Genomic DNA, 27,605 nt, shown 5'->3' on the forward strand with positions numbered 1-27,605 from the left:
CACTATTAGTTAGGCCAAAAGGGGCTTCTCATTATAACTGACACTCTGTCCACCCTGAAACAACATTAATAATTATGTGTACACATCCTGGTGTCCCTATTTTGTGCTCATAAGACCTTTCAAAAATTATAAAACATTTTTGAAAATGACCTGTCTTCAGTGTCTTCTTATCTCACTGTGAGCTTGAATTATGAAATAGGGCTTATTATTTCACTGGATATGTTTCAAAATATCAAGTCCAAGGCAAACTAGGCAAGCACCAGAAACCTATGGGCAGCCCTTCTTGGTCCTATATTATGGAAACAGTAGGCTAGCTATAGCAGAATGGACAGAACAGTGAAATCATGTTACAAATACCAGACCATCACTATTCACTATTCAGAGTATAAAGAATGCCTTGCACATTCTGAAATAATCTGCAAAAAGTGCCTGTCCTAAAATATATGTCTATGAATTCTATGGCCAGCTAAGCAATCTGTGGTTGAGGGAAAAAAAAGTGTTCATAGTTCAATGTTCATAATGTTTGGATTTGAAATAAATACATGTTTTACATCAGTGCTATACTTCATGCAATGCTTGTGTCAGTTTAACGGAAGTTGGAAACGATAACAGACTTTCGCTGAGTAATCTCTAAAGGCTATATAACTCTACCCATAACAGTTTATCAACTGGTATCAACAGGTGCAGAAAACAAACCTCCCTTGTGCCCTTCTCTTATCACACTCCATGGAACACTATTGGTCTGCTCTTGTGCCCATGCCCATCACTGGGGTGGTTCTCCTTTAGAGGAGAAGCATTGAGCTGATAAGGAGCAAGGTAATCACTACATGAAGCCTTGCCTTGGAATTTATCTAAGGGCTGCAATTATTTACACTCTACTGATAGCAAGTCACTAAAGCCCATAGCCCTCCCTACACCGGACTTGGTTAAACCCTAGTACTATAGGCACTTAACCTATAGAGTACTGCCCAGCAACACTCTATGGGCCACTGTACAATAGGTCCGTGGCTGGATGTTTGACAAGACATGGAGTAATTGGGATATGTGCCCATGTTGGTTGTCCTAGAAATTGGAAAATGTCGTGGAGAATGTGCACATGATCCAAACGTTAGGCTAATGCTCTACAGAGACCGGAGCATGTTCAATTTCATTCAATTGATTTGACAAATCGAAACTGAAAACTATAGAACGCTGAGCATTGAGCAATGAGCTGTCAAAACAGACAACAGGTTACGATCTACTAAATCCATCATAATACTACAAAAAAACTGAAAACGTCAGTGGCAATACCTAATTTAAAATATGTAGGCTATTGCCAATGCCAACAGGCAAAAAGTCGTTATATAGATGACGTTACCAGTTAACGACAAAACACTGAGTGGAAGGGGTCGAGGAAGAAGTCACATTGGTGGCTGGTGTCCCGTGACATGATGTTGAAATGACAATTAACCCATGTCACTCAGTCTGTCAAACTGACAGGCGTTACAGATCGGCTGTCAAATAAGAACGCAGTGCAATAATAGTCGAAGTTGGTTGCCTTTATATAATGCCACATACAAATACCATGTATTTTAAGTCAATGATAAAATAATGGTGGTGATGTGTTTTGCCTACCTTTCCCATTCTGCCAGGCTGTGTACCAGGACAGGCTTAGAAACGACGTAAAGAAAATAATCGCAGTGGCAACAGTTCCATTTCTGAGCCTCATCTCATTTCAGCGGGTTCCCCGGGGCTGCCGAGCCCCGCTGTCTCTCTCTACCTTCAGGGTGTCAGGCCAGGCGGAGGTGCAGGCATATGGTGGCCAGTGAAAACACCCCCCGGTGACTGGTGGTGAAAACACCCCGGTGACTGGTTAAAGGACCCCGGCCGGTGGCAGACAGAATGAACGGAGATTGATAGGGATTATTATGATGACGACTTCTCCTCAGGATGGACGTCTCCGCTGGAGCTAATCCAGATGACTGTTGCTACGAGCTCCTCCTGTAGATGGGTCGGTCACGATGCAGTCTCCTCCTCAACACTTTGACGCGTTTTAACCGTCTTTCCCGAGAAGATCGAGCTGCTCAGCGAGGGGGCAGAGACTGTGCTCGTTGGCTAGCTAATGGTACAATCCATCCATAGAAGCCATCATGTCATATTAGTTACAGGTTGAGTAGCATTTTAAATGTCAGATGATGAATTATCCGCGGTGGTTGTATATGATTATTGACGGAGGAGGACTCACTCCACATGCGACACCTCGTCTCACGCTGAACTGGTACCTACCAGCTAAACAGGAGAAACCCGCTGCTAGCTACACAGGCCGGGTGTTATTCACATAACAAGCAAGTTTTAGCTAGCATACTGTCACGTTTAAATATCGCAGGGAACATTAGCAAGGTAAACACGGGTAAAGTTAAGCCCAGCAGCAGCCTCTGGCACGGCACGCTTCCGAGGCCAGCCAAGCCAAGCTGAAACTCAACCAACCAGTCCTACTCCGCCCGCCCGTCACCTGCCGCTTAACCAAAACAGCAACCGTTGCCACACACTCCGTTAGCTGCTCTGTGCGGGGTGTCGTTTCACTTTTTAGAGCCCGTCGACTTCAAGTTAAAAAAGTAACACACACACACCAGTTTTGATGGCATCTAACTGCCGCGCATTCATTGTGTGTTGTTGTTGTTGTAAATCCTGGCCAAGGAAGGAAGCTTCCTCAAACCTCACTGTGTCTCTGAGTCAAAAGTCGTTTTAGTGAGTCAATCCCTGCCATTGGTCATCAGAGTGGTGCGCTCGATTTTCACCCACTCGGGAGGAGTGTAGCAATAAGGTTCGATATGTCTATGCATTAACTCCACCTTCTGGTTACCAGAGTTGACAAAACGTACGTGCCCTCTCTCTCTGCTTGCAAAGTCATTTGTCATTTTGTATGGTGACTGTGACTTAAGTATGACAGCATATTTCATCCTGCAATTATAATTGTCCCAGTGTTCAACTTCAAACCAGTTAGTTACGTAACGTCAGTTATCTGAAGACAACGTTAAAATGTCCCAAGGTGAGACGTTTTTACCCTAAACATATAAAGCGCGCCATCTTGCGTTCATGCTAGAGTTGATGTCATCAAACTACAGTAAAATTGCATCCTATTATGATTGCATCACAAACCCATCGCACGCACGAAACCACATATCCAGACAAACCGGTAAACTCTATTTTCAGCCATATGCCTACGTCTTAAATGATTTACTCTGTTAAATTAGATTAAAGAAACGTTAGGCATACGCATATGAAACGTCAATGAAGTAGAAGTCAAAACGACATTTATTTATATAGTTCCAAATCACAACAAAATTATTTCATTACACTCTTCAATTTACAGTAGCTGTTCATATTCACATTTGAAATACTGCTCTCATACTGCTTTCACATTTGTATGTGTAGTCAGTGTACTGCACAACAGTTTGGGGGCTTCACATCAATTCACAGCACACAGTAACTGCCCTCAGGAATCAGCATCAAGTGTGTATTTGTAGCTTATATGGGTGATCAATCTGATAATTATGATCTATAAACACTGGGTGTGCAAAGACATTAATGAAACGTGACCATAACTGTGGTGCGCTATTTCAAGAAAGTGGCTATGAGGTAATTATGAGCTGACCTTGGACTAATTAGTAAAGGAGAAGCATTAGCCTACTCTCTGATAATAAAAAAAAAAAACTAAAATTAAAACTAAATTAGTGATACATGTTTAAACACTGAATTTGAACCAATTACTATGAAGAAACCTTTAATCATATAAACATTTGCACATTCATTGTCAGCAAACATTCATTTCTAAAAAGAAAAAGAAAAAAAAGAAAGAAAAAAGAAAATATGAATGCATGTTCATATACCCATGTCCACCATGACAATTCAATAAGCTTGAAACACAGAAAAGTTATTAAAATAGTTTCTCCATGACATTGCCATTGTAAAAAGCAAAGTGGCTGTGAATGGTTTTCATAAACACCTGTTAAAACAAAAATGTCATTCAGTAGACATTTGAGCATATTTCTAGCATTTCAAGGGTTAGGGAATCTCCTCAGAGAAGACATCTTTTAGGTGGACAACTGGGCTGATTTTGTCTGAAATAATTGCATGGCGAGGGATGGTAAATAAATGGTAAATGGACTGCATTTATACAGTGCTTTGTTCTAGTCTTTCCGTTACTCGAATGTGTTTTACAATGTAATTCACACTCATCCATTCACACCCACCGCAACGGCAGAACACGAATTACGTGTTCTAAGCAGTACGCCTTCACACACCAACGGTGGAGGCAACCATGCTCTACCTCCTGAGCCGCTGTCGCCCCAATGATGATCTTAGAATGGAGTGGCTTTGAAATAGTCTTCCAGTGGAATGAGTGACACTCCACCCACCCAATCTTGTAGCCACACCTGGATCAACTCCAGCTTCATGAAGAACCACTTGTGTCCCACTGGCCATTTTTTCATAACAGGATGTCTAAAAAGACAAGAGGAGCATTGTGTAGTTTTGCAAGGACACAATTATTTCTTATTATTGTAACAATGGAGAAAGCAACATTCATGTACTACATAAACATGTACTAACGCCAAGTCACCTTGAGAACATAGCCTCCTTTGCAAACTCCTGCTCCTCTGGGCCCACTTCCACCATTTTGCCTGTTAATGTAAGTCGAGCACATCTGGGATCCTCAGGATCATATACCATTTGCCTTGAAATAGACAAACTCATGTTATCGTGGCAACTCACACACGTTTAGCATGTCTGAGGAAAGCAATCAAGTTGATGGAAAAAAAACATATATACTGTATATATTATATACACACTCACCAGTCAATTTACTAGGAACCCCTGTCCAAATGCACATGATCACAATTTCTAATCAGCCAATTACATGGCAGCAACTGAATGCATTTAGGCATGCACACATGGTCTGCTGCAGTTCAACAGAGCATCAGAATGGGGAAGAAAGGTGATTTAAGTGACCTTGAACATGGCCTGAATTGTTGATACAAGGCAGGATATATCCATTCTCCATTCCATTCTACTATACATGCCAAATTCTGACCCTACCATCCGAATGTCACAGCAGAAATCGAGACTCATCAGACCAAGCAACGTTTTTCCAATCTTCTATTGTCCAATTTTGGTGAGCCTGTGCAAATTGTAGCCTCAGTTTCCTGTTCTTAGCTGACAGACATGGCACTTGGTGTGGTCTTCTGCTGCCGTAGCCCATCTGCCTCAAGGTTTGACGTGTTGTGCTTTGAGAGATGCCCTTCTGCATACCTCGGTTGTGACGAGTGGTTATATGAGTTACTGTTGCCTTACTATATTAGCTTGAACCAGTCTGGCCATTCTCCTCTGACCTCTGGCATCAACAAGGCATTTTTTGCCCGCAGAACTGCCACTTGCTGGATTTTGTTTTCTTATTTGCACCATTCTCTGTAAACCCTAGAGATGGTTGTGCATGAAAATGCATGCAAACCATGCCACATTCAACACCTTTCATCCTCATTCTGATGCTTGGGTTAAACTGCATCAGATAATCTTGACCATGTGTGCATGGCTAAATGCATTGAGTTGCTTGCTACCATGTACAGTAGTTGGCTGAGTAGAAATGTACGCTAACGTGACGTTGGACAGGCGTACAGTGGCCAGTGAGTGTATATTTTGTGTGTACATACCTGCAGAAGTTTCCCTCAGCTTCTGAGAATGTGAGAGAAGCATAAGGCATACTTTTAAGGTCCGAGACAGAGAAATCCATTGGTGTAACATAGAAATAGATTACTCCAGTACTGTTGTCATTTGGTCCATCACTGACTGAGAAGATGTTGCCAAAAGGGAGACCTTTGATCTGTGCATAAAGAGGGGATCTTGTTACATAAGTGTCCATATAAGAAGCAGCATGTGAATTCATCATGCACAATAGATCATCATCATCATCATCAATAATGCATATTTCCCTTAACAATACACACTCTTCTTGTACAACCACTACATTCTTAACCTAACATATCAATGATATCATGTTAGGATAACATGTAGTGGTAGTATACTTTGTTAGGATAAAAATGTATTGGTAATACCCTAGTCAGTGGCATGGGGGGTAGAACGGCCGCTTAGGGAATCGGAAGGTTCCAGGTTAGATTCCCAGCTCCCCCTGGGTTGTTAGTGTTTAAAGGACGACTTCACCACTTTTCAACCTATCTTCATATAATAGGTCCTCACTAATGCTCATGATAAAATGTTTAAAAAAAATTCTACTTGGTCTGTGTCTCATAGGAGGGCTGTGGACAGTCCAGAAACCCGTCTACCAGTGACATCATCGTTAGGCAGGATTTTTTTTTCCAAAAAGATTTTAAAAAATGTATTCAGATTTGTATTAAGGCGAGAACAATGGGATCTATTATTGCATTGCAACTTTCCAGGAATACAAAGCCTGCAGTTTCTATTAGCTTGGATTCCCCATCGATGATGTCACTGGTAGACGTGTTTCTGAACTGTCTAGAGCCCTCCTCTGAGACACAGACTGATTAGAAAAAAATTGTACCATTTTATCATGAGCATTAGTGAGGACCTATTATATAAAGATATGTTGAAAAGTGGTGAAGTCGTCCTTTAAGTGTCCTTGAGCAAGACACTGAACCACTAACTGCTCCCAATGAGCAGGTTGGTGCTTTGCATGGTTTCCTCCCATCGGTGTGTGTGAATGAGTGTGTGAATGGATGAATGTAATGCACATTGTAAGGCGCTTTTGATAAAGGTGCCTATAAATGCACCATTATTTTAGGATAACAATGTAGTAGGCTACAGGAAGAGTGTGTCAGTGTATTGTTAAGGGAAAGCTGGAAAACTTCAATGCAATTCCATCCTGTGCATTTCAATTAGAATCAGAAAGAATGGGGCAGCAAGTGTTACAATATTACTTGGGAGAGTTCAGTTAACATCTTTGTCATTTTGTAGGTCTAACTCTTTGTGGCTGGTTCCTGGCTTTATTTAGTTAATGTTTCACTGTCTGTCCAAAGCCATACGTAACACATGACTATCTTAAGAATCGAACTGTGAGTGCTGAAAGGTTTTACTACCTCGTCTTGTGTTGAGATGGTGGCAAGATGTCCCCAGTCGCTATAATGAGCTATATACCTAGCAGTCCTGGCTGTCTCCTGGTGTGGGGGAGGATTTATATTAGCAGACTTTTTGATTTCTTCCATCCGATATGAAAACAGTCGAGATGACAGAGGAGCTACATCCTCGTTTGCCGATTGCTGACCCAATTCTTTTGGGTTTTCAGAACCATCTGTCAGGACGTTGGACGGATATGCCTGTTTCCATAACCCACCGCCGTCCTCAAGCAGAGCAGGTGCGACCTCCTCTGACATAACGTCCAGTTCTCCCTCCACCACAACATCGTTTGAGGAGACAGCCCAAGAAACGGAGTTCCTAAGGGTGTAGCTCTGACAAAGACACAGGCAGCTGGCAAGAATTGCCAGGAGAAAGTAATCTGGGAGCCTTCGGGACTCCATCGAGGTTGTGCAAGGATAATGAAATGTACAGACGTTCTCCCCTCGTCCCCTCGCTGTTGTTTACAGTCTCACGTGTGTTCTTGCTCTCATAACCATAGACTGTAGGTTACTTAAAAAAGTAGAGAGAAAACTACAGAGCCACCCCCAGGCACGCCAAGGAACTGCAATTCAATGCACTGGAAATAAAATAGTTCACGTATTGAGAAATTAAGGAATAATCATTTCAAAATCTTACGTAATAATTTCCCCCAACTGACCATTGTTTCTCTGTTTTATATGTTTTTCTGTGTTTATTACTGCAAGGGGAATGGCAGATGTATTCAGAATGTGAAAAGCCTATCCTTGGATCAAGGCTAATAGACTATCATAGTATTTGATCAATTTTTACATTTGCATACCGTATTATCTAGATACGAAAGTAAGTCAGACTCGATCAAATACATATATGATACCCTTGATCTCATCTAACTTAAATTATGTTTTACAACTCCATTAAGGCCATATACCAACTATGGTGTTGTTGTTTTATAATTCCACAATATTCTTCTGGTAACTATTAAAAATATGATATGAGTTGTGCAATGAGCTTGTGAGCTAAGAGGACAATGTAGACAGTGGTCTGAAACTTTCTCCATTTATAATTGTTGTAAGTTTTTCAGATAGAGGAATGGTCAAATATATTATGAATGGCTCTGAAACCCCTCCCAGACACATGGGCATCAACAGTCTTTCTTCTCAGGGCCTCTGAAAGGTTCTCTGAACTCCAGTGAATAAATGAGGAATTTATTAATTTGACTGGTCAGACATGCCATCTTTCTTGGAGAGGTTCACTCTCATCCCTCCATTATTCTATTGACCAGAGTCCCCCAGGGGTCAGTACACCCCCGTGAACCCCTGATGGGGTGGGTTCATGCCATTTACTCAGACCTTGCACTTTGTAAATCGCTCTGGATAAGAGTGTCTGCTAATTTTACATTTGTATCTGTTTAGTGCACCTGCTTCAAATTAATTTGATAGGATGAAGGTGTAAGGGATCAGCTTACTTTGCCACACACATTTATCTTGAGTTTTGTTGCATAACACATGGCAAAGTAATTTTTCTCACTGCCTTGTTGATCATCTTTAACGGACAAAAGAGTTGAAATGAGGGTGCCTGTGGTGGTTCAGCCATCTGTGCACAGACCACATGCTGTTGCTTGTCTCAATTGTAATCTTTATAAAAAATATTATCACTTTCACTTCTGCCACAAATGTGAAAAGTATACTTCAACCCCCCAGCTTATCCGTGTCCTGCACCCCACGATTGACACAAAATTGTAGTTTGGATCTAAATGGACCCTTAAAAGGTCTGTAACTCAGAAAGTGTATAAATGGAACCAAATGAGCACTTGTTTCCATTTGTACACTCTCAGTTATGGGGGTCTGTGACCTACATTTGCAAACCAAATTGGAGATCCTTTTAATTAAAAAGTTTGAGAAGCACTCTATTAAATAGAGAATCTACCCCCACCTTAAGAATATTTGTCCATGTTGGGAGTGCTTCACAGAGGCATGTGTTGAATAAAGTTTTTCTCCATATCTAAGAACAGACCTTGAGCTCCTATTCAATGAAATAGCTTGTTCATCTTCATTCATTCTGTATCTCCAGGTTTTTTTCCCTTCTTTTTTTAATCTACTAAACGTCCTCATTCAAGGACATTACTCCAAGTATTCCTATCTGCACCTGTGGCGTTTGATTACACACCCAGTTCTATCAGTATGCAGTTAAAACACACAAATCTTATTCTAGTAACATATAGCAATAAGTAGCAATTCATATATTGATTATTGTATAAGACGGTATGTCCCAGATCTTAAATTAGCCTTTGATTGTGTTCTGGCCCATCATCTAATGACTTGACCCAAGGCCAAACGTACTTGCTAACCCCTGGTATATAGTATAGTCAAAAGATAAATTCTAAAGGTGTTTAACTTGGGTTAAAATAATGTTTCACTCACAGTCTACAGTACAATCTACAGTATAGTTTCCTCTCATAGTTTTTTCCACCCGTTCTCACAGCAAGGCAAGCTGAATGCTCTTTCATTACATCACCATAAGTTACAGTTGTTTAAATCAGCGTTACAAGTATTACTTGCCACTAAAGCAAATTCATCAGAACACAGACCATGTAATTTAACCAGTATATTCTTAGCCAGAATAAATATCCTTCACAGACATTCTTTGATCTAGTTTGGAGATTGAACTGTATTTTTAGCATCTTAGTCATTTCCACGTTTCTTTTTTCTTTTTTTCCCCAGATATGTGTTGGGCTTTTCTGCCTTTATTTGATAGTACAGTTGAGAATGACAGGAAACAGGGAGCGAGAGACGGGGAGTGACACGCAGCAAATATAATCGGGCTCGGAAATCGAACCTGCGACTTAAGCACTAGGCCATCAGCCTAGTGGTTGATGGCCATCAATGGGATAGGGATTTTGAAGCACTGATACAAGATACAAGATATAATATTAGGAATTTTATTGTTCAACAATTACCTAAAACAGCACTCAGATGTTGAATCACCTACCAAAACATAAATATTCATTGTATAATACTTTATGTAGTTAATTTTGGGTGGTCTCTGTTTAAAATAAAGAAAGGCTTTTTCAAAAAAATATATACATACTGTATAGACCCTTAGAAGCACAAGCACAAAACATCTGGAACCCTTATATTTATTGTTAGTCCATGGACTTATCACTCCAAGCCATTGACTTTCTCTTAGCAAGATCCATCCAGGAAGGCTGTCCGCTGTTTGACAAGGACTGCAGGGGAGATGACAGAGTAGGTGACGATGATGGCGATGAAGACGATGGGATATGTTTTCCCAGCCATTTGTCCTCGTGATCAGCCCGCCTCCTTGGAACTTTGGCAGGGCTTGACTCTGAAAGAAACCCTCTCTTTGTTATGTTTCATCACCTGAGCACTCTGAACACCAATTTCTACCATTTCCCTTTACAAGCATCTTAAGCTGTCCATATCTACGCACCTTGAAGTCTCACTCCTGGCTTTCCCTCTGGATCTTTATTTGAAGTTGTGGTTATAGGTATGGGAAGAGATACTTCTGTCTGGGTTTTCCTCAGTTCCACCTGTACAGGTAAGAAGATAATCTGAAGTGACGCTATTTTATTATGTAGCAGGAATCACACATATTTACTATTTTGCTAAATAGCATTTAACATCGTGGCGAAGTACCTTGTTTCCAAATGGAGTAGTCAACTCTGTCTGTTTCTGGAGGAAGGCTGCCCGTTCACCCACGGACACTGCCCAATCTGGCCGCCTCTCTGATAGGGAAGATCCTTCTCCTTTTCCCTGAAATACAGTGGTTCTTTCTCCTCTTCCTGAAGCTGGAATTGGAGCTGGTGTTGTTGAAGGGGTATAGCTAGAAACCAAGGCCTGAGCTGATGTTGAAGATCTCGGCTGGGTGGCAGGTTGGCTTGAGGAGAGGGCAGATTGTGCAAGGCCTGCCTGTAGTTGTGGTGAACTATGTTCTTTTACAGTTGTTGTCTGTACTTGTGTGATGTTTGGTGCCTGTGACTGAATCACAGTCTGAGCTTGACTTGTTGGCTGCGCTTGTGTTTGTGGTCGCGATGTGTCCTGCATGCTTGTGAAATCTCTGGGCAGTCTGCTTGTCAAGAGCTGCTGAAAGCTCCTGGTCTTTTCCATGGCCATGCTCATCCATGATACCTGAGGAGCAGTCTCGGGATCCTGATGAGCCAGAAGGACCTTTTCTGCCTCCTTGGGCTTTGAGAAGATAGTCTGAGCTTCTGAAGTTACAGCAGGAGTCATGTGAGGGTCAGCAGTAGGGGTTTGGATACATTTTACTGGAAGGGTTGAGAAACTAGACTGGGTCTGTATTCCATCTAAAGAATAAAACGAGTGAGTTAGACACATGCAGTGCAATAGCCATTCTGGGTGGTGTTTTAATGAGCACAAAGGTCCCCTGGGATTGGTAAACTTTATCACTCTAGAGCGATTATTCTACTTCGTGTGAAGGTTATCTCCTCACAGACACTGTATTGCTATCTGATAACTACTTGATCAAAGTTCAATTCTGCAGTAACTGAAACCTTTGTTGTTATAATTCTGTTCTAAAGCTATAGCACATGGTAGAATGAAAGATGTGTGTGTGTGTGTGTGTGTGTGTGTGTGTGTGTGTGTGTGTGTGTGTGTGTGTGTGTGTGTGTGTGTGTGTGTGTGTGGGGGGGGGGGGGGGGGGGGGGGGGCATGGGCGGTTAGATAAGACAGAAATTCAGGCAAATTTCATGCAAAGTATAAGAGCAATATACTGTAGGTTTACTGCTGTGTTCAGACTCACCTGTTTGTCTAAGGGACCCAGGGGCACAAGGGTTATTTGTGGACAGCTTTGCAGATGCAGGGCTATCATTATCTCCTAAGTTCTCTCTTGCTTTGCTGTTGCCATAATGCTGCTCAGACAACACCGACTTTGTGGGACGGTTGTATGGCATGTTTGTGGGGGCTAGTGAGCCCATCTCTGCACTAAAACGTTTAACTCTGGAGTCAGAAGGCGTTGAGGCCACATCTGACCGAAATTTCAAAGACAGAGAGGTGGAGCGGAGCTTAACACCAAATGCTGTCTTTCCTTCACCCTCTGGGTCCTCTTTTGTTTCCAGTGCATTTTCTACAGCCTCCTCTCTGGCCTTGACCTCCTCTTTCTCTACAGCGGCTGTCTGCTTCGACGGCATGACTGGTTCACCTTTCTTTAAGTTGTCTTTTCTGTCCTGCAAAATTGGCCCTTTGCACAGAGCTTCCCCTTGCCAAGGTGTTCCCACAGCAGTGGACCCTCGTTTCTGTTCCACCACCCCCAAGAAACTTCCTGATCTGGGTCTCTCTCCGTCTTGGCCTTTGGCAGCAATGCCAGAGAAGCGAAACGACCCAGAGCCTGGGACTGGCCGCTGCACTCCCGCGGTGGATAGCGCCTCTCTCTGACTTTGAACCTGCTGCCGAGCAGAGGAAGACCTGGAAGCCCCCATGGAGGCCAAGCCAGTGGAGAGTTGATCGGTAGGGCATGAGACAGGGCCATTAGAAGGGGCCTGTGTCTCAAAATCTCCAGGGACCACACTTTGCTCTTGCTTGTCTGGATGAACAGATGATGACCGTGACTGTTGGCTGGCTAGTGCATCAGCAGGTCTGTGGGGTTTGGCTCCAAGTAACTGGGTGGTCACTCTGGCAGTGACAGCTCCCCCAGGCACAGTATGGTCCTGTTGGGTCAGCCGATGGGGCAGGGATTTCGGGGCTGCTTGTGTGTCAGCGGGCCTGGGTGTGAGGGACAAAGGCTCTATGGATTTTAAAGGTGGACATTGAGATGAAGTACTGATGTTAATTGGCTCTTTCTCTGTCCCAGGCATCTGGGCAGGGTCAGAGTGCAACTGCGTTATAGGGTCAGAGTGCGACTGTGTTATCTCATCGTGAGCAGTCAATTGTTGTTGTTCCTCCTTCTCAGACACCGAATGATGATGAGCGTTGTTCAGAGGTCTGGAGTCAGTCTGATCAAAAACAGATACACAGAGGAAAGAAAATGGGTGAGGTGTGTTTGCATGTCCTTCCTCGCATGTGTACGTTTGTGTGTAAAAGAGAACAATTCACTCACTGCTGTAAGCCTCTTCCCTTTTGCACTGGCCCTCTGGTGTCTGGGTTTGACAGACATACGATGACGTGCTGCAGAGGTATCCAGGCAAGGGGTGAACTGAGCTGGACTACTGAAGTCCATTGAAGGGGCAGCTCTGATAGTTGTGGCAGTGGGGATGGCAGAGAGAGGCATGGAGTGAGATGTAGTGACGGGCACAGATTTAATCAATGTGGCTTTAGGGATGGGTGAGAGCAGGCAAGAGGTAGTCTGGGATGTAACCTGAGAAGAAAACGAAAAATAAAAATGAATCACGCACGCACGCACGCACGCACGCACATTTGCTGTCACATAAAACAATCCTACTGGAAACCAAATCAGTCACAGCCTATCTAACTTGTTGCTTAGCAGAAAGGACATGTTTATATATAGATTTTAAAATCTAACCCTATTGCTTACCCTAGCCCTAAAATAATAGATGCCTCCCTTAACCCATTAAAACCAGGGAAGAATCTGTGTCATTTTAGATTTTAGCTATATATAGCAACATACGTTTTTCAGAAAACTCTTAGGATTTAGAACAGTGATTTAGAAGGCATTTGTAGAATCGGCTTCAGGTCTTAATGGATTAACCCTTACACTAACCTTATGAAACTGCAGCATGAATGAATCCAATGAATCCATGAATTTAAATGAATCCAGAAAAACAATGACCCACCATGAAAAATAATGACCCACCAACCCAACATTAGATAAACCTGACCTCTAATCCTCTAATAGTGATAAGAAAGTGCCTATCTGTTGACCACTTGACCCCTACATCCCTATTCAAGAATCAAGAATCAAGTTCTGGGGGGAACATGCCGAAAATAACAGATGTACAAGCTCACAATGCGTTGTTTTGCTACGCATTTTGAGCATGTAGCATGTATTTCCAGCAAAGGGATTTGATGTAGAGGGAAAAAAGAGCGATACAGTTTATTAAGTATAGACGTTGATAAATCACCTTGCTGGAGGTCCCTGTGGTAGTGATGTCACCCACTGACATCTTGGAAGGGCTGTGAGGAAGACCGCCATCCTCCGAACGGCTACCCAAGTCCTGTGGATGTTTGATTGGCACAATTGCAGGGGGTGGGCCCAAATGCAGTTTCTGCTGCTGAAGCTTCATCTACGGAAAGCAGAGCAAGGTGTCGTATTATTACGTAGATAAAAGTCTCTGTTGCCAAACAACATCCTGTAGAACCAAGAGCTACCTGCAGGGCTTTGATATTGCTGTGAACGTTCTCTTGGGACTGGGCGTTTGCCAGTTGAGGACCTGGCAAGACATCATCAGCCATGAAGATGCTATCATGTGACAGGGCTCGGGATCCCAGCATGCCCTGGGAACACCTGAGGGAGAATGACAAAGGGGCGGATAGGAAACCATCGGAGGAGAGGAAAAACCAGCACAGCGGTACAGGGATATGAATTCAGTTGAAACACAAGGATCAAGTGAGCAATAACTTTGTTGCCTGTTGCTACTTGTCTGCTGGGCAATGCCCTCACCAATACCAACTCAAATTCCTTGTATGTGCAAATAATAATATAATTATATATAATATTATATAATAAATATTCTGATTAAAAGAAACACTGTGCAACATAATTAACTCATATGTGCACTACCGCACACACTCACGCTAGATCTTCCTCTGAGCCGAGTCCCTCTTCTGGTGTGATGTCGCTGGCTGACTGGCTGAGCTTGGTGCTTCTCCCTCCATCTACTTTCTTTGTTTTCCCAAAGAGGCGTGTTTTCAGAGTCTTCAGCTTGGACTTCTTCTTCCCTGACAGCCCAAAAATCACACATACTGTATACACAACTAATTGATATACTCTATTGTATCCTAAATGTCACATATCTGAGGTATGTTTTGTCACCTTGCGTAATTTAACACTGAACTCTGGGTGTGATAACTATGTTCTGCATATTTTGTATTCAAATGTCCTACTATATTGTGTTTTCTTTCTCTGTGTCCTGAATAGGGGTTTCCTATTAAGGAGATATAGGTGTTTAACTTCTCTTGCTCTATACAACTAAACTTGCCTTGCCTATACATCAATGTATACTTTATTGTTCTAAGTAAATTGCAGAGAATCTCACCTGGAATGTCTTCAGTGTATTCCTCTGTCTCTTTTGAGAAAGACTCCATAACTCTGATCAACTGAACTGAAGCAAAGACAGGAGGGCAGACAGGGAAGTCAGACAGACCCAATGAAAATGAGGCTCAACAGTCACAGTATTACCCCCAAAGTACATAGAGTTTTGTAGATGCTGTTGTCACGTGCAATCATCTTATCTACATCGCATGAATGTCCTGTGACGTATTCTCTGGCCATTGGGGCACATGCATTTCCACTTCATGCACCTGTTTCATTGCATTACCTGCTAACACTTGTCTCCACCTGAGCTCAAAGGTTTATTGCCATTATCAGCAATGTGACAAAGCTTAGCCTTAACTAGGAAGGTGTGGCGAGGACACTCTTCTCAGCACATGGAGGTGCTTACAACAGGTTGATATTAAGACAGTAAAAGCCATACGGTGTGAGAAACAAGTCAAATCAGTTAAAGAAAACGTTTTCACAATTTATATTACGTTTCAGTTTAACATGTATGTACAATACCTAAATAGTTACAAGATCACTGAGCCGTCTAGCTTTCCTGATGTATCATTGAGTTTTGTACAAAGTAAGAATCATGCTGGCAGTAAGTGTTACTTATGCAATGCTCACCTGACAAACACCAGAACTGGGTTGAAACACTGCACAAGTAAAGCTTATTGGGAGCAAGATGCAGAGCAGTGTATTTGGTACTTAACTCACTTTTTACAACACCCTGAGATGAGGTTCTGCATGGAATATGCAAACATAATTTTCTGTATAAATGTACTTTCATTCATTGTTTTCCAGCATACGCTTAAGTCTATCTGTGACATAAATATAATATAGTCCCCTGATAGAAGGTATAGTTTCATCTATCTCCTAGGGTCAGTGCCATGTCAGCAGCCCTGAGCAGCACATTCTCTGTGCTGTCAACAGAACTCGATACTGTTTGGCATGGATCGGCTGCTGATAATACAAGATACAGTATGTGAGGCTATGAAGAAACATGCAAAGTCCAATGCACACCTCTGCTCTCATCTAGCCTGCTATTACTATTAAAAAAAACATACTGTATAAATACTGTAACTCAGTGACAATAAAATATTACTTCTTTTTTTTTAACTGTCTTGTGTTGCAGGTATACATTTGAGCAATGGAACTACCACCCACAATCATGGCCCCAAAAGACAGCCTGCTTTGCAGAGTTGGGGCTTCACCCTGTAATAACTAAAAAGTATAGCACCACCGACTAAAACAGGAGATAATCTCCTGGATTATTAACATTGCAGAGAGATCCTTGTAAGATTTCACAGCTCTATAATCCACAACATAATCTTAATCAACTTCCAGTGCCACTGCAACACAGAAATCTGCTGATATTGGAGCAGAACAATGTGAACTAGATAGTATGTATTATTCAGTCTATCGGGATATACTGAACATTTGCTGTGTTATATGCAAATATTGACACACAAGTACATTATGGAAAATAGGTTCTTTGTTGTACTTACCAAATGTATATCAGAGTCTCACTGCCGTCCTCTCTCTTCGTCAAAACCGAGGAGTTCTCTTGTCCAGAGGAGAGGACTATCTTTAAACCTTGGTGCGTCTGTTGTCAACATCTGCAGATGGAAGCGGAGACAGAGAGGCACTGTAGGGGGCCAAGGAAGGTAGAAGGAGAGTGAAAAATCTGACAGGGAGAAGGTCACTCCATGGCAGGTTGAACAAATGCACAAATAGAGGACAGTATGAGACTCGTGAGAGAGAGGGAGGGAGAGGGAGAGAGAAGAGAAGAGAGGAGGAGAGAGAGAGAGAGAGAGAGAGAGAGAGAGAGAGAGAGAGAGAGAGAGAGAGAGAGAGAGAGAGAGAGAGAGTCCATTACATTAGTGGTACACTGTGGCCCATTGCGCTAAGCTCCTTATGAAACGCTAACCTGATTTTAGGCCCAGAAATGAGAGTAGAGGGAAAAAATAAAGCTCCAGTTGTAAAGAGGACAGGCATTACTGCTGAGACACAACCAGACTAGACTAGGGTTGAAAAGCTGCAAGACTGTGAGAAACAAAACAAAAAAAGGAAGTAAGAGATAAAAATAGAAATCATGATCAGTGTCCCAGCAGACATCTGCCTCCTGATTTGCAAAGCAAACATAACTTAACATATTTAAATGAACACGGACATGCAGGCAGCATTAGACTTCAAATTAACATATCATTATTTAATTCTGTGTACATATCGACTTCATCAGAATGGAATGATTTCATGAGGAAAATGGGGAGGTACAATGAGATGGTAAAAAGAAGGGTGTGACGTATGACCTATATCGTCATTATTCATCTTATTCAACCATATGCAGTCATGACGGTACTCTGAGTATTAGATTTAACAAGAGGTAGTTTAAAGGACGACTTCAGACATTTTCAACCTAACTTCATATAATTGGTCTCATTATAATATGGCACCATTTTTGTCTACTCTGTGTCTCAGAGGAGGGCTGTTGACAGTTCAGAAACCCACCTACCAGTGACATCATCAGTAGGCAGGTTTCCTCCTCCCCACTTCCGTTTTGTCTTTACAGTTGCGCAAATTTATCCTAATATAAATCAAAATCATCTAAGTATATTTAGCTTGCTGCTTAGCAAAAATTAAAATTAAAAAATCAAATATAAAGATATTTTAAAATAGTTGTAGTTCCAGACTATATAGCATTCGGAGATGTGGAATAGTTGTCTGGCTACGTGAGACTAGTGCTTCCCTAACTTTTTAACTCAAGACCCAAAAGAGAAATTTGATGTCTCTCTGTGACCCAAACTAGTGAAAATAGCAGATCTACAAGCTCACAGCGCGTCGCAGTTGTGAGCTTGTGGATCTGATATTTTCATTAGGCTACTTCCGCAGAGAGCTTGTTTTTTTAAATGTTATAATTAAGCAATAACTCACGACAGTCATGGTATATTGTAATTATATCACAGGGGCGTTGTACCATGCTGTCAAGAGTTATTGCATCAATATATTATAAAAACTCATCTTTGACATCTGGACTGATCCCAACATCACACATCCGTCACAAAATAGATCACCATTTCTGCAGTCTCAACTCTAGTAGGCTAAATTTGAATGCCCTATCAGTTAAATGTCACATGGCCTTGGTGTTAGCTATTGAATATGAAGTAAACTACAGCACAGGTAGGGTATGGGGATTTAAGGAGAATTTTTGCCTTAATGTGATTTTAACTGATACCATATCTTATGATGCTACTGTGCACTAAACCTGTCTGTGTGTATTTATGGGCTATCATGCAATAATTGTGCCTAATGTATAGGTCCGCAGCACCTTTCGTATAAGGGTAGTAATGGAGATGTATGATCAGAATAGTTCAGTGTATGCTGTTTCTGTTGGATTAGAATCTCTTCCGATTCTGATCCCAGATGAGGACAGTGCATATCGAGATTAAGGGCGAATACTAGATAGATAATCTGATCACTACCCTGTCTGACTGAGCACATGCAAGCAAATATGTTAAATATATTACATCATATTATAAATTAGGGCAAATATAGGGATGTTTTATTCATAAAAAGGCAAAAGTATTATGACGAATCTATAGATGTATAACTCCACATTCAGGTTTCAGCGCGATAATAGCCCCATTGACTTCCATTATAAAATGAAAGTTAAATATTTACAAAAAGTATAATTATGTGAAAAATAATTAGTGGCCTACTAGCAGCGTGCATAGACAATTTGACGGCAATCGGTTTGCAAGATTAGCTCTGGACAGAGAGGCAGGCGCCCAAACACAGACCTCGTCATAGATGGCTAGCTACTTGCAGAGCCACGGCGTAACCCATGTTTGGTAGCACTTTATAATACCTATACACTATTAAGCATTAGTAAATACTTAATTCATCATGAAGTCATTATTTGTAAAGCATTATTCATACATTACTATAATTTGTAAAGCATTATTCATACATTACTAAGTATTAGTAAACGCTCTATAAACATTTCAACAATACACTATTTAGGATTAGTTAAGCATGTTTTACTGTATATCACTGCTTCTATCTAATTTATAAATAAATGCTTTATAAAGGCATAGATAGTCCTGACTTTAGATGGGCTCACACAAAATACTTACACATAAATCACTTGTTTCAGTATGAATAAGTGTTTATAAAACGTGTATTAACAGATTTAGACATGGTTAGTGCCTTATAAAGCAAATAAGCAGTGATATAGAAATACTTAACTGCTTAATAGTGTATAGTTGAAACGTTTATGTAAACTGTGTTTACTAATGCTTAGTAATGTATGAATAATGCTTTACAAATGATACATTCATGATGAATTAAGTATTTACTAATGCTTAATTAATACTTAATGGTGTATAGTTATTATAAAATGCTACCACTTTACTGTACCTTTTTTTGGTTTGTTTATTTTTGTACAGTTGTTCAAAATAGTTTACAGTAATAGATGTTGACAAACGAGCGAGCACATTTCCACCAGGTGGTGAATTGTCCATTCCACTGCTTTGGACAGAAGGCCAGTGCTAATCCATACAGCTGCACCCCATGCATTAACAGATCATCTTTGAGACGAGAATTTGATTTACTGTATGTGGAAAATACAGGATTTTAAATACAAATGACAATTGGAAAAAAATAAGTTCATAATAAAAGGACCATATTGATCCAACATGAGCTAAACATTAAACTGAAGTAAAAAATGCAAGTAGCAGTTAATCATTTCTCATACAGTTCACAAAAAGATTTATACACAAATATATCAAATGCATGTTATGTTCCCAACATTTATCACCCAAGCAGTTATCAGAAAGTCAAAGCTATTAATTTAAGGCACATAGAATAAAAAATTGACAGCTGGGGGTTGCTGTGGTACATCCCAATTAAGACAGAGATAAGACATTCTAGATTCCTACATCTCATAGTGTCTTTGTATGTTTAGTGTGAAAAATGTCTACAGTGGTCTCCTGGCACTGCCTCAGGTCGTAGTCACAATATCCAATGGAGAAACGACCCTGTATGGGGGAGCAGAACGAAAACGGTTGCAGCCAGTACAAAGTCGAAAGTTGCCATTCATTTTAATTTTAGCATTGTTTTAAATGTGATGGCTTACTTTAGGTCTCTTGAAGTAATCAAGTCCTCTTCCTATTTTGATGATCCAGCCATTGTCAAACCTATGGGATGTTAAAAGGATCAGGTTACTAATCCATACAGCTTGCAGGAACAACCAACCTACAATTAAATACTTTTTAGGTCAGCCTTAAACCTTAATGGGGAAGTTAAACCTTTCAGGGCATTCCAATGTGTTGTGGCTGCATAGTAGTCTGGATCTGGAATGCATTTTTATCCTTAAGCGACTTGAACTTGTGGGGGACTATAAGTTCAAGACAAGTTCAACCTTATAATCATGTGTATTATAATTTACAATGAATACTTAAAACAGCTGCTGACTATAAGAACTTGTCATGAATATAATAAGACACAGTATGGATGATAATTAAGGTTGCTCTTAAAACACCTACTTACTAAATCATACAGTTTAATGGGTTTCAAATACCGACGGATTTATATCCCCCAAAATGGACGAACAGAATTTAAAAATGAAACCACTATGTCAGTGATCTTGGTTTGAATGCTGCCGAGTAGCAGCAGGGAGCCATACCTGATCTCCCTGTCATGGATGGTGGACGAGTACTGCAGGTCCAGAGACACTCCCTGGGTCTGGAGAGACTGTTTAATATCTTCCAGAGCACTGGTCTGTTGTGTACTATCCACCTGCTGACAAGTAATAAAATGTCAGTACTAGAAAATGTATGACACAATTTGCAAACACATAACCTTATCATATGACAAATGATAAATTAGGCTTTTGCCGCTGTCTTTATCTATATGACTTAAGAACATACTACAAAGTTGATGATTGATATAAATAAAACAGCCTACTTCATCCTGAGAGGTGAGGAGGTGGATCCTTTTCACTTTACAAGGCGCTTTTAGCAGCATCTCACAGAACCGCAAGAAGTTGTATAACTGTGAGAGGAGAGGGTTGCAGGTATGTCAGAATCTCCTCAACGCAATTATAGCTGGATCAGTCTGATGGATTTTATGGTACAGACAAATGTGCCTGTGCCATTTAGCCTACTGGGTTCATAGGAAAAGATAGAGTGAAGCCTTAGTGCTCTTACGTTCGAGCGTGGAGCGCTAAGACTGGACTTGCGGTCTTGAAAGAAAAATATACATTTATGAAGTAAGAGGTCTACGGGCCGACGGCGTGGAATAAACATTACCCTAATACAGGCAGCCTCTGTGGATAGCTTTAAAGCACAGCTCAAGACCTATTTCTTCACTCTCGCTTTTAGCTGATTTTTAAATCTCTGTGTTGTTATTCATGTCCTCGCTGTTTTGCCGGATTTACTACCTTTTCCTATTATTTTGTTGTTTTATGCTTTTTCTTCTTTTTTTGCTTTATTGTTAAATTAGTTGTACTTTTTCTGTAATTGTATTCTTGCTCTGTAAAGCACTTTGAGCTGCATTTCATGTCATGAAAGGTGCTATACAAATAACGTTTATCATTGTCTCCGCCAGGAGACATTGTTTTCACTTTCCACATGTCAAGCTAACATTGGTCAAGCCTCACGTGACACGTGACAATACGGTGAAATAGTGTGATCTGATTGGCTAGTGACGTATAGCGGCCTATAAATACATGTGTCACTTTGAAAGAGTCTTAGCCTCTTTCAAAGTGAGGTAAGACAGGAATAATCACGAAATGGCTGAGAAATGGCGGATACTGTAACAATTGGATAGGACACTTACACAGGCAGGACAGATAGGACACTTACACAGACAGGACGGATAGGACACTTACATAGACAGGACGGATAGGACACTTATACAGACGGATAGGACACAACACAAGTCTGCTGGCGGAGACTTGTGCTCCGAGGAGCACTTTTTCTAGTTATTATTATTACTGAATATATACAGTACTAGAGGTTCAGCCCTCACACCTTCGTCGCACCGCCGATCCGACTGATATGCCCATATATGGAGATCTCTGTATCTGTCAGTCCTTGTCCCTTGTATGCCTAATTGTGTATATATGGAGATCCCTGATGTCATCAGTATATGCCCATATATGGGCATGCACCCTTTTGTGCCCTATATGGAGCCGACAGATTTGTCGATCTGACTGACACATCGAAGTCTGACAATGACTGAATTCCATATTTGGGCATGGCTAACCTTGGAAATCCATTATGGATATACAGCGGACTCATCATTGACATCACCAGGATGACACAGCATTCTAGCAGAAGCAGCATAAAAGGAACCACAGTCTCAGAAAAAAAACGTTAGGGATAGACTCTTTGCAGACCTTCAAAACTGTCTTCTAGACCCTCAACTTTCAGGACACATTTTCATCAGAGGACGATCTGCAAGACTTCTATCATCGAGATTCTGACAGCTCTACCTTGACACTACTCAGGATCCAGACTTATACTCCTTTGGCTTTGGGTTAGATAATCTCATTAAGTTATTATCGGACACCACTTCGGAGGGTCCTAATCTGTGGACAACTGTCCTTCTTACTTTGTAGTATTTTACATTTACAAATATTCAAACATTCTGATCTGGTCTGGTCTAAAGTGCCATGCCGTAAAAACCTTGAACCTTAATCCTTGATTCACATACCACGCCATCAAATATACCAATTACTATATTTAATTTAATGTATGCAAGAAAAAAAGAAAATAAATATTATCAGTGTCATAACTTCTCAACACAAAATGATAAGTGAACAGATTAGGCATTACCTGGTGGATGTGTCGTATGTATGGGTCTTCCACCCAGACTTCTTTTAGAGTACTGCTGATATATGGTTTGAACAGAGCTTCATAACTGTGACCTGTAGCATCCTCTGCAATTCTGATCTGCTCATGGTATTTCCCATCTGATAAAACAGGGAATACACAATGAGCGCAGTTAAATACTGAGAACATAAAGAGTGAAACAAACATAGAGGGTGCATCACTTCACATCTGACCCCCAAATCCCATCCTTCAATAGTATTCAAAAAATACCTTCTTTGAGCTGGTTGACGTGAACTTTGATCTGCTCTGCTCTATCCATGTAGCTTTTTATCCTCTGTCTGTAGTGCACCTTCTTTGTGTCATCTTTCACTGCTGTGTAGACAGTAGCAGATGAAACGTGAGTTCATCTCTTCATACAATATGTTCATCTTCATACAACAACAACCTGTGTGTGTGTGTGTGTGTGTGTGTGTGTGTGTGAGAGACAGGATAGATGGGCACCAAGGAAGAGTGGGCAGCTCGGTGTTAAATTCGCTATTCTTTCCAAAATGTTTTTAAAAAATGTAATATTTGGAAAATGTTTTAAAGCAAAGTATACATGATTAGAACAATCGACAATTATGGTCTAATATTTCTACAATTGCTACAAATTTCTATAGAACCTGTATATGGAGTCATTTTGGGGCATAAACAACAAGTTGAATGAATGAAGTAATGGATGAAATTAAGTCTGATAATGATGTAGGCCTACCGTGCATGTTCACATCATGTATACTTTACATTTTGGACAAAATAGACAATTTTACATCAAGGTGCCCAGATGTCCCTAGTACCCACCTATCCTCTGTGTGTGTGTGTATATGTGTATGTGTATGTGTACAGTATGTGTATGCAGAGGTGTAAAGTAACTAAGTACATTTACTCAAGTACTGTACTTAAGAACAATTTTGAGGTAATTTGAAAATAGCATATCTACAAGCTCACAACGAGCTTGTAGATCGGCTATTTTCAAACATTTAATACTTTTACTTTTGGTACTTTAAGTACATTTTGATACCAATACTTTTGTACTTTTACTCAAGTAACATTTTGAAAAAAGGCCTTTTAGTTTTACTTGCAACAGAGTATTTTTATATTGTGGTATTGGTACTTTTACTTAAGTAAAATATCTGAGTACTTCTTCCACCACTGTGTGTGTGTGTGTCTGTGTCTGTGTGTGTGTGTGTGTGTGTGTGTGTGTGTGTGTGTGTGTGTGTGTGTGTGTGTGTGTGTGTGTGCGTGCGTGCGTGTGCGTGTGTGTTGGACACCTTTCAACACATCCATAAGCAACTGGATCCCTTCCTGATAACAGACCAGGGACTCTTGGAAGCGAGAGCTCTGGTCCAGCTCCACTGCTCGTTTGAGCACAGACACAGCAGATGCCTCCATCCCTGACACATGGTTCTCGGCCATGACTCAAAACCAGCCTGTTCTGTTCGATGGCTGTCAAACGGGAATGTTCATGTTGAAATGATGCCACGTAGGAACCCGAAAAATAAAAAACAAGTCTATCCAATGGAAGCTAACAAATCTGTACTGTTGTTGCTGTGACTTTTTGACTTGTACTTCCTGGATGGCAGTGTTGCCATATCTTATGAGAGAAATAAGCAACCAGGTCTAGGAAAACAAGCCTAAAAGAAGCAACTACTGGGCCACATGAGCACTTCGAAGTCAAAACATTGGCTATTTGAAAATAGCCGTGTGAGCTTGTAGATTTGCTATTTTCAAAAGAAACCTGGAACGAATGTGAAAAAATTGGAATATTTTAACGACGCAAATCGAGAAAAGTAAGCCCAAAGTCGCTTGTAATAAGCAGACATGGCAACGCTGTTCGGTCAGTGCGCCTTAAAATCGGCTCCCGAAGAAACATGAAATAAAACATGTCTACGCTCTCATCTCTCAGACTAAACAATGCTTTGAAAAATATACAAACAAATCACACTTAATTTAACGGCTTTGAGTGTTTTTTTCATACCGTCTCCATTAGTAAAAACCCATTACTTTATTAACGTTAAGTAGAATAGGATTATAAAGAAGGGAATCATTTCAATGTAACCACCTCCCACTTCCAGAGACATAAACAGAAACGTGTGTAGTTGTTGTTACGTGTTTGTTGTCAGTTGTTAATGTAACGATCTTCTTTATGTAGTTGTACAACTGACGAGTATGATGATGTAAACGTATTTCGTTTTGAATTGGATACTTTACAATTACATTTGATTCATTATTCTGTGCATGTTGCAGGAGCTGTGCAGGCTGTGTAACCTTGGCCCTACAAAGACACTATGGCAATCTTCTGTCGAGGTTTACGTTGGGCCTCCCCTGGATCAATTACGGTATGTTGCATGAATTGGTATTTTATGTGCTCACTTGGCCGTATTTCAGTCAAAAACTGAGCATATATGTGCTATAATGAATTTTATGCGTCATAACTGATTTGTGTGCATGGGGATCTGAGGATCTCATCTTAAACATGCTCAGTGCTTAATGAGTCTTCCAGTTTAGTAGACCTTGTATTGTGAATTTGTACTTCCATGTACTGATGTTCTCATGTCTTACTAAATAACGTACATCAATCAATCAAATTGTTGTGTGTGGATACTTGCAGATGTTGACGGAGGCTACATGTCCTTGGTTAGTGTCATTCCGATGCAAATTTACCAAAGTAAAGGTCCGACCAGAGGTGAGTAGCTACTGTATATACTTTCCCCATGTTTTTAATACACTTGCTTTGGTAATGTAAACGTATGTTTCTCATGCCAAAAGCTCCTTTGAATTGAATTGAGTAGCATAGTGTATTAAAGCTTCACGTCTATTAGAAATAATCTTGTTATAACAGTACTGAAATCTAATTAAAGGTGTTTTTTCGTTTGTTTAAATGGGTGTTAATACCTTTATTCCCATACCATAGCAATCATTGCTTTGTTCTCAATATCTCCCCGTCTCTCCAGCTTTTATAATGAACAGAAAATGTAGGAGAGACAATAGACCCGTTACCAACTCTATCAATGATTGCTATCGAAATAGAGCTTTAACTTTTTTAACAATAAATGTTTTGTTGAACAAATGGAACATCTTTGTTTTAACAAAAATATTATTACAGTAACTGTATTTCTTAGTTTTAATTATGCTTGCAGTGTTGTTCAATGGGGCTCTACTGTTCTTTACAGTATTTTGCAGAGAGGTCTAAAGATCATGAGATGTATGGCGGTGACCCAAACCAACCTCATAAACTCCACATAGTGACACGGGTCAGAAGTGTCAAAACTAGGCCATACTGGGAGAAGCAGCTGATTAAGGACCTTCGCCTTGAAAAGGTATACTTTAATCTAATGGCACAACTACGACTGTACAGTAGTGTAATTGTCAGTGTTTTATTATACCATGATTACCATGCCTTTTAAATCATGCCAGAAGTATGGAGGGCTAGGGACAGTGGGTGCTACCTTAAAAATGTATCACATAGGCATATGTGATCCTGTGTTAATTGTGACTAGCATTAATGGTAGTCTGTAGATGACCAAAACCAGGAAATGTAGCACTCATGAGAGGTACCATATTTGTTCATTAGAGTGAGCTTAACTTGTGTTCTGCTTTCCAATTGTGTTGGACTTACAATCATGGTCTCTTTTGAACTAACTACATTTTTGCTTTCTTGTTTAGGCACATACGCCTGTAATTCACAAAAACACACCTGCAGTCAACAGTCAATTGAAATTCGTCAAACATCTAGTAAGGTAAGATTTCACTAAAAGCTAAATTACAGCTAGCTTTACGGATGGTACCAAATGTTCCTGTAACTCATTCAAAGTAGCCTACATGGAAAGCAAATATTTCTTAACCTAGATGAAAGGTATATTGCTAAACATTAATTTGAATTAATTGAAATGGTGTCAGTAGCATTCTTAATTTTTCAAATTAATTAGTGGCACTAATCCTGCTTATTTTCCTGTCCCGTCTACATTTCTTTCTGATTTCACACAGCATCCAGCCACTCAAGACTCCCTATGGCCTCCCTGCTGAAGAGGACATGGCTGAAACATACATCAACAGCAATGGAGAACTGATCGTGCGACGGCTCCTGAAACCTATTGAAGCCAAGGCGATCGAGTCATAGCCCCATATGCTTGATTTATACTCTGGTGAGCAACACTGTTGCACAACAAAGTACAAATCAGGCTTTAGTTTCTGTTTGTACCTTCAGATACAATAAAAGTTCGCCATAGCTATACTTTGTGGACAGATTTTGTTGGACATTGCAATGGGCCTTGAGATAAATCAGGCATCACTTGACTTCAATGGAAATTTAGAAACCAGTTGGTTAACAAGTAATTCAGTATTTTAAATGCACCCTCCTTTGTATCTGAATTAATAAATGTATTTGAATACCATCTTTTTAATCTTGGCTGCATCTGTTAACAAAAGTGCACTGAA

At 40.6% G+C, this 27,605-nt stretch overlaps 5 protein-coding genes across 8 annotated transcripts in view; 1 reads left to right on the forward strand and 4 right to left on the reverse strand.

Annotated features, from left to right (window-relative positions):
* mgat4a (alpha-1,3-mannosyl-glycoprotein 4-beta-N-acetylglucosaminyltransferase A) overlaps window positions 1-2,706 on the reverse strand; it is a 31,103-nt gene extending 28,397 nt beyond the window's left edge. Inside the window, exon 1 of the mRNA XM_084085284.1 lies at window positions 1,615-2,706. Within this exon, the coding sequence (XP_083941410.1) occupies window positions 1,615-1,708 (94 nt within the window). The 5' untranslated portion in view covers window positions 1,709-2,706. The remainder of the gene's footprint in view (window positions 1-1,614) is intronic.
* Window positions 2,707-3,262: 556 nt separating this feature from the next.
* On the reverse strand, window positions 3,263-7,615 carry creg2 (cellular repressor of E1A-stimulated genes 2). Its single transcript, XM_084084748.1, has 4 exons — window positions 7,089-7,615; window positions 5,688-5,857; window positions 4,601-4,714; window positions 3,263-4,482 (listed from the first exon to the last, which is right to left on the reverse strand). Exons 1-4 carry the CDS (start codon window positions 7,524-7,526, stop codon window positions 4,341-4,343), a joined length of 864 nt encoding a protein of 287 aa, XP_083940874.1. The 5' UTR covers window positions 7,527-7,615; the 3' UTR covers window positions 3,263-4,340.
* Window positions 7,616-10,093: 2,478 nt separating this feature from the next.
* On the reverse strand, window positions 10,094-15,348 carry cracdla (cracd like a). Its single transcript, XM_084084451.1, has 9 exons — window positions 15,293-15,348; window positions 14,831-14,975; window positions 14,406-14,541; window positions 14,159-14,320; window positions 13,177-13,434; window positions 11,884-13,072; window positions 10,761-11,428; window positions 10,555-10,654; window positions 10,094-10,449 (listed from the first exon to the last, which is right to left on the reverse strand). The coding sequence occupies exons 1-9, from the start codon at window positions 15,339-15,341 to the stop codon at window positions 10,247-10,249; spliced, it is 2,910 nt and encodes a 969-aa protein (XP_083940577.1). The 5' UTR covers window positions 15,342-15,348; the 3' UTR covers window positions 10,094-10,246.
* Window positions 15,349-19,438: 4,090 nt separating this feature from the next.
* On the reverse strand, window positions 19,439-24,725 carry mitd1 (MIT, microtubule interacting and transport, domain containing 1). Of its 3 annotated transcripts, none has more exons than XM_084084747.1 (7): window positions 24,440-24,725; window positions 23,403-23,501; window positions 23,136-23,272; window positions 21,262-21,348; window positions 20,981-21,096; window positions 20,432-20,492; window positions 19,439-20,333 (listed from the first exon to the last, which is right to left on the reverse strand). In XM_084084747.1, exons 1-7 carry the CDS (start codon window positions 24,582-24,584, stop codon window positions 20,238-20,240), a joined length of 741 nt encoding a protein of 246 aa, XP_083940873.1. In that variant the 5' UTR covers window positions 24,585-24,725; the 3' UTR covers window positions 19,439-20,237. The 3 variants fall into 3 exon arrangements, with proteins under 3 accessions (XP_083940873.1, XP_083940872.1, XP_083940871.1); XM_084084746.1 differs by having other exon boundaries at window positions 19,440-20,333; window positions 20,981-21,093; window positions 23,403-23,504; XM_084084745.1 differs by having other exon boundaries at window positions 19,440-20,333; window positions 23,403-23,504.
* A 498-nt stretch (window positions 24,726-25,223) lies between these two features.
* On the forward strand, window positions 25,224-27,562 carry mrpl30 (mitochondrial ribosomal protein L30). 2 transcript variants are annotated; one of them, XM_084083707.1, is made up of 6 exons: window positions 25,224-25,259; window positions 25,416-25,507; window positions 25,780-25,854; window positions 26,342-26,488; window positions 26,835-26,908; window positions 27,156-27,562. In XM_084083707.1, the coding sequence occupies exons 2-6, from the start codon at window positions 25,457-25,459 to the stop codon at window positions 27,286-27,288; spliced, it is 480 nt and encodes a 159-aa protein (XP_083939833.1). In that variant the 5' UTR covers window positions 25,224-25,259; window positions 25,416-25,456; the 3' UTR covers window positions 27,289-27,562. The 2 variants fall into 2 exon arrangements, with proteins under 2 accessions (XP_083939833.1, XP_083939832.1); XM_084083706.1 differs by lacking the exon at window positions 25,224-25,259 and having other exon boundaries at window positions 25,266-25,507.
* Window positions 27,563-27,605: the final 43 nt, after the last annotated feature.

Source organism: Gymnoscopelus microlampas, assembly GCF_963454915.1.
Source record: "Gymnoscopelus microlampas genome assembly, chromosome: 17".
Lineage (NCBI taxonomy): Eukaryota > Metazoa > Chordata > Actinopteri > Myctophiformes > Myctophidae > Gymnoscopelus > Gymnoscopelus microlampas.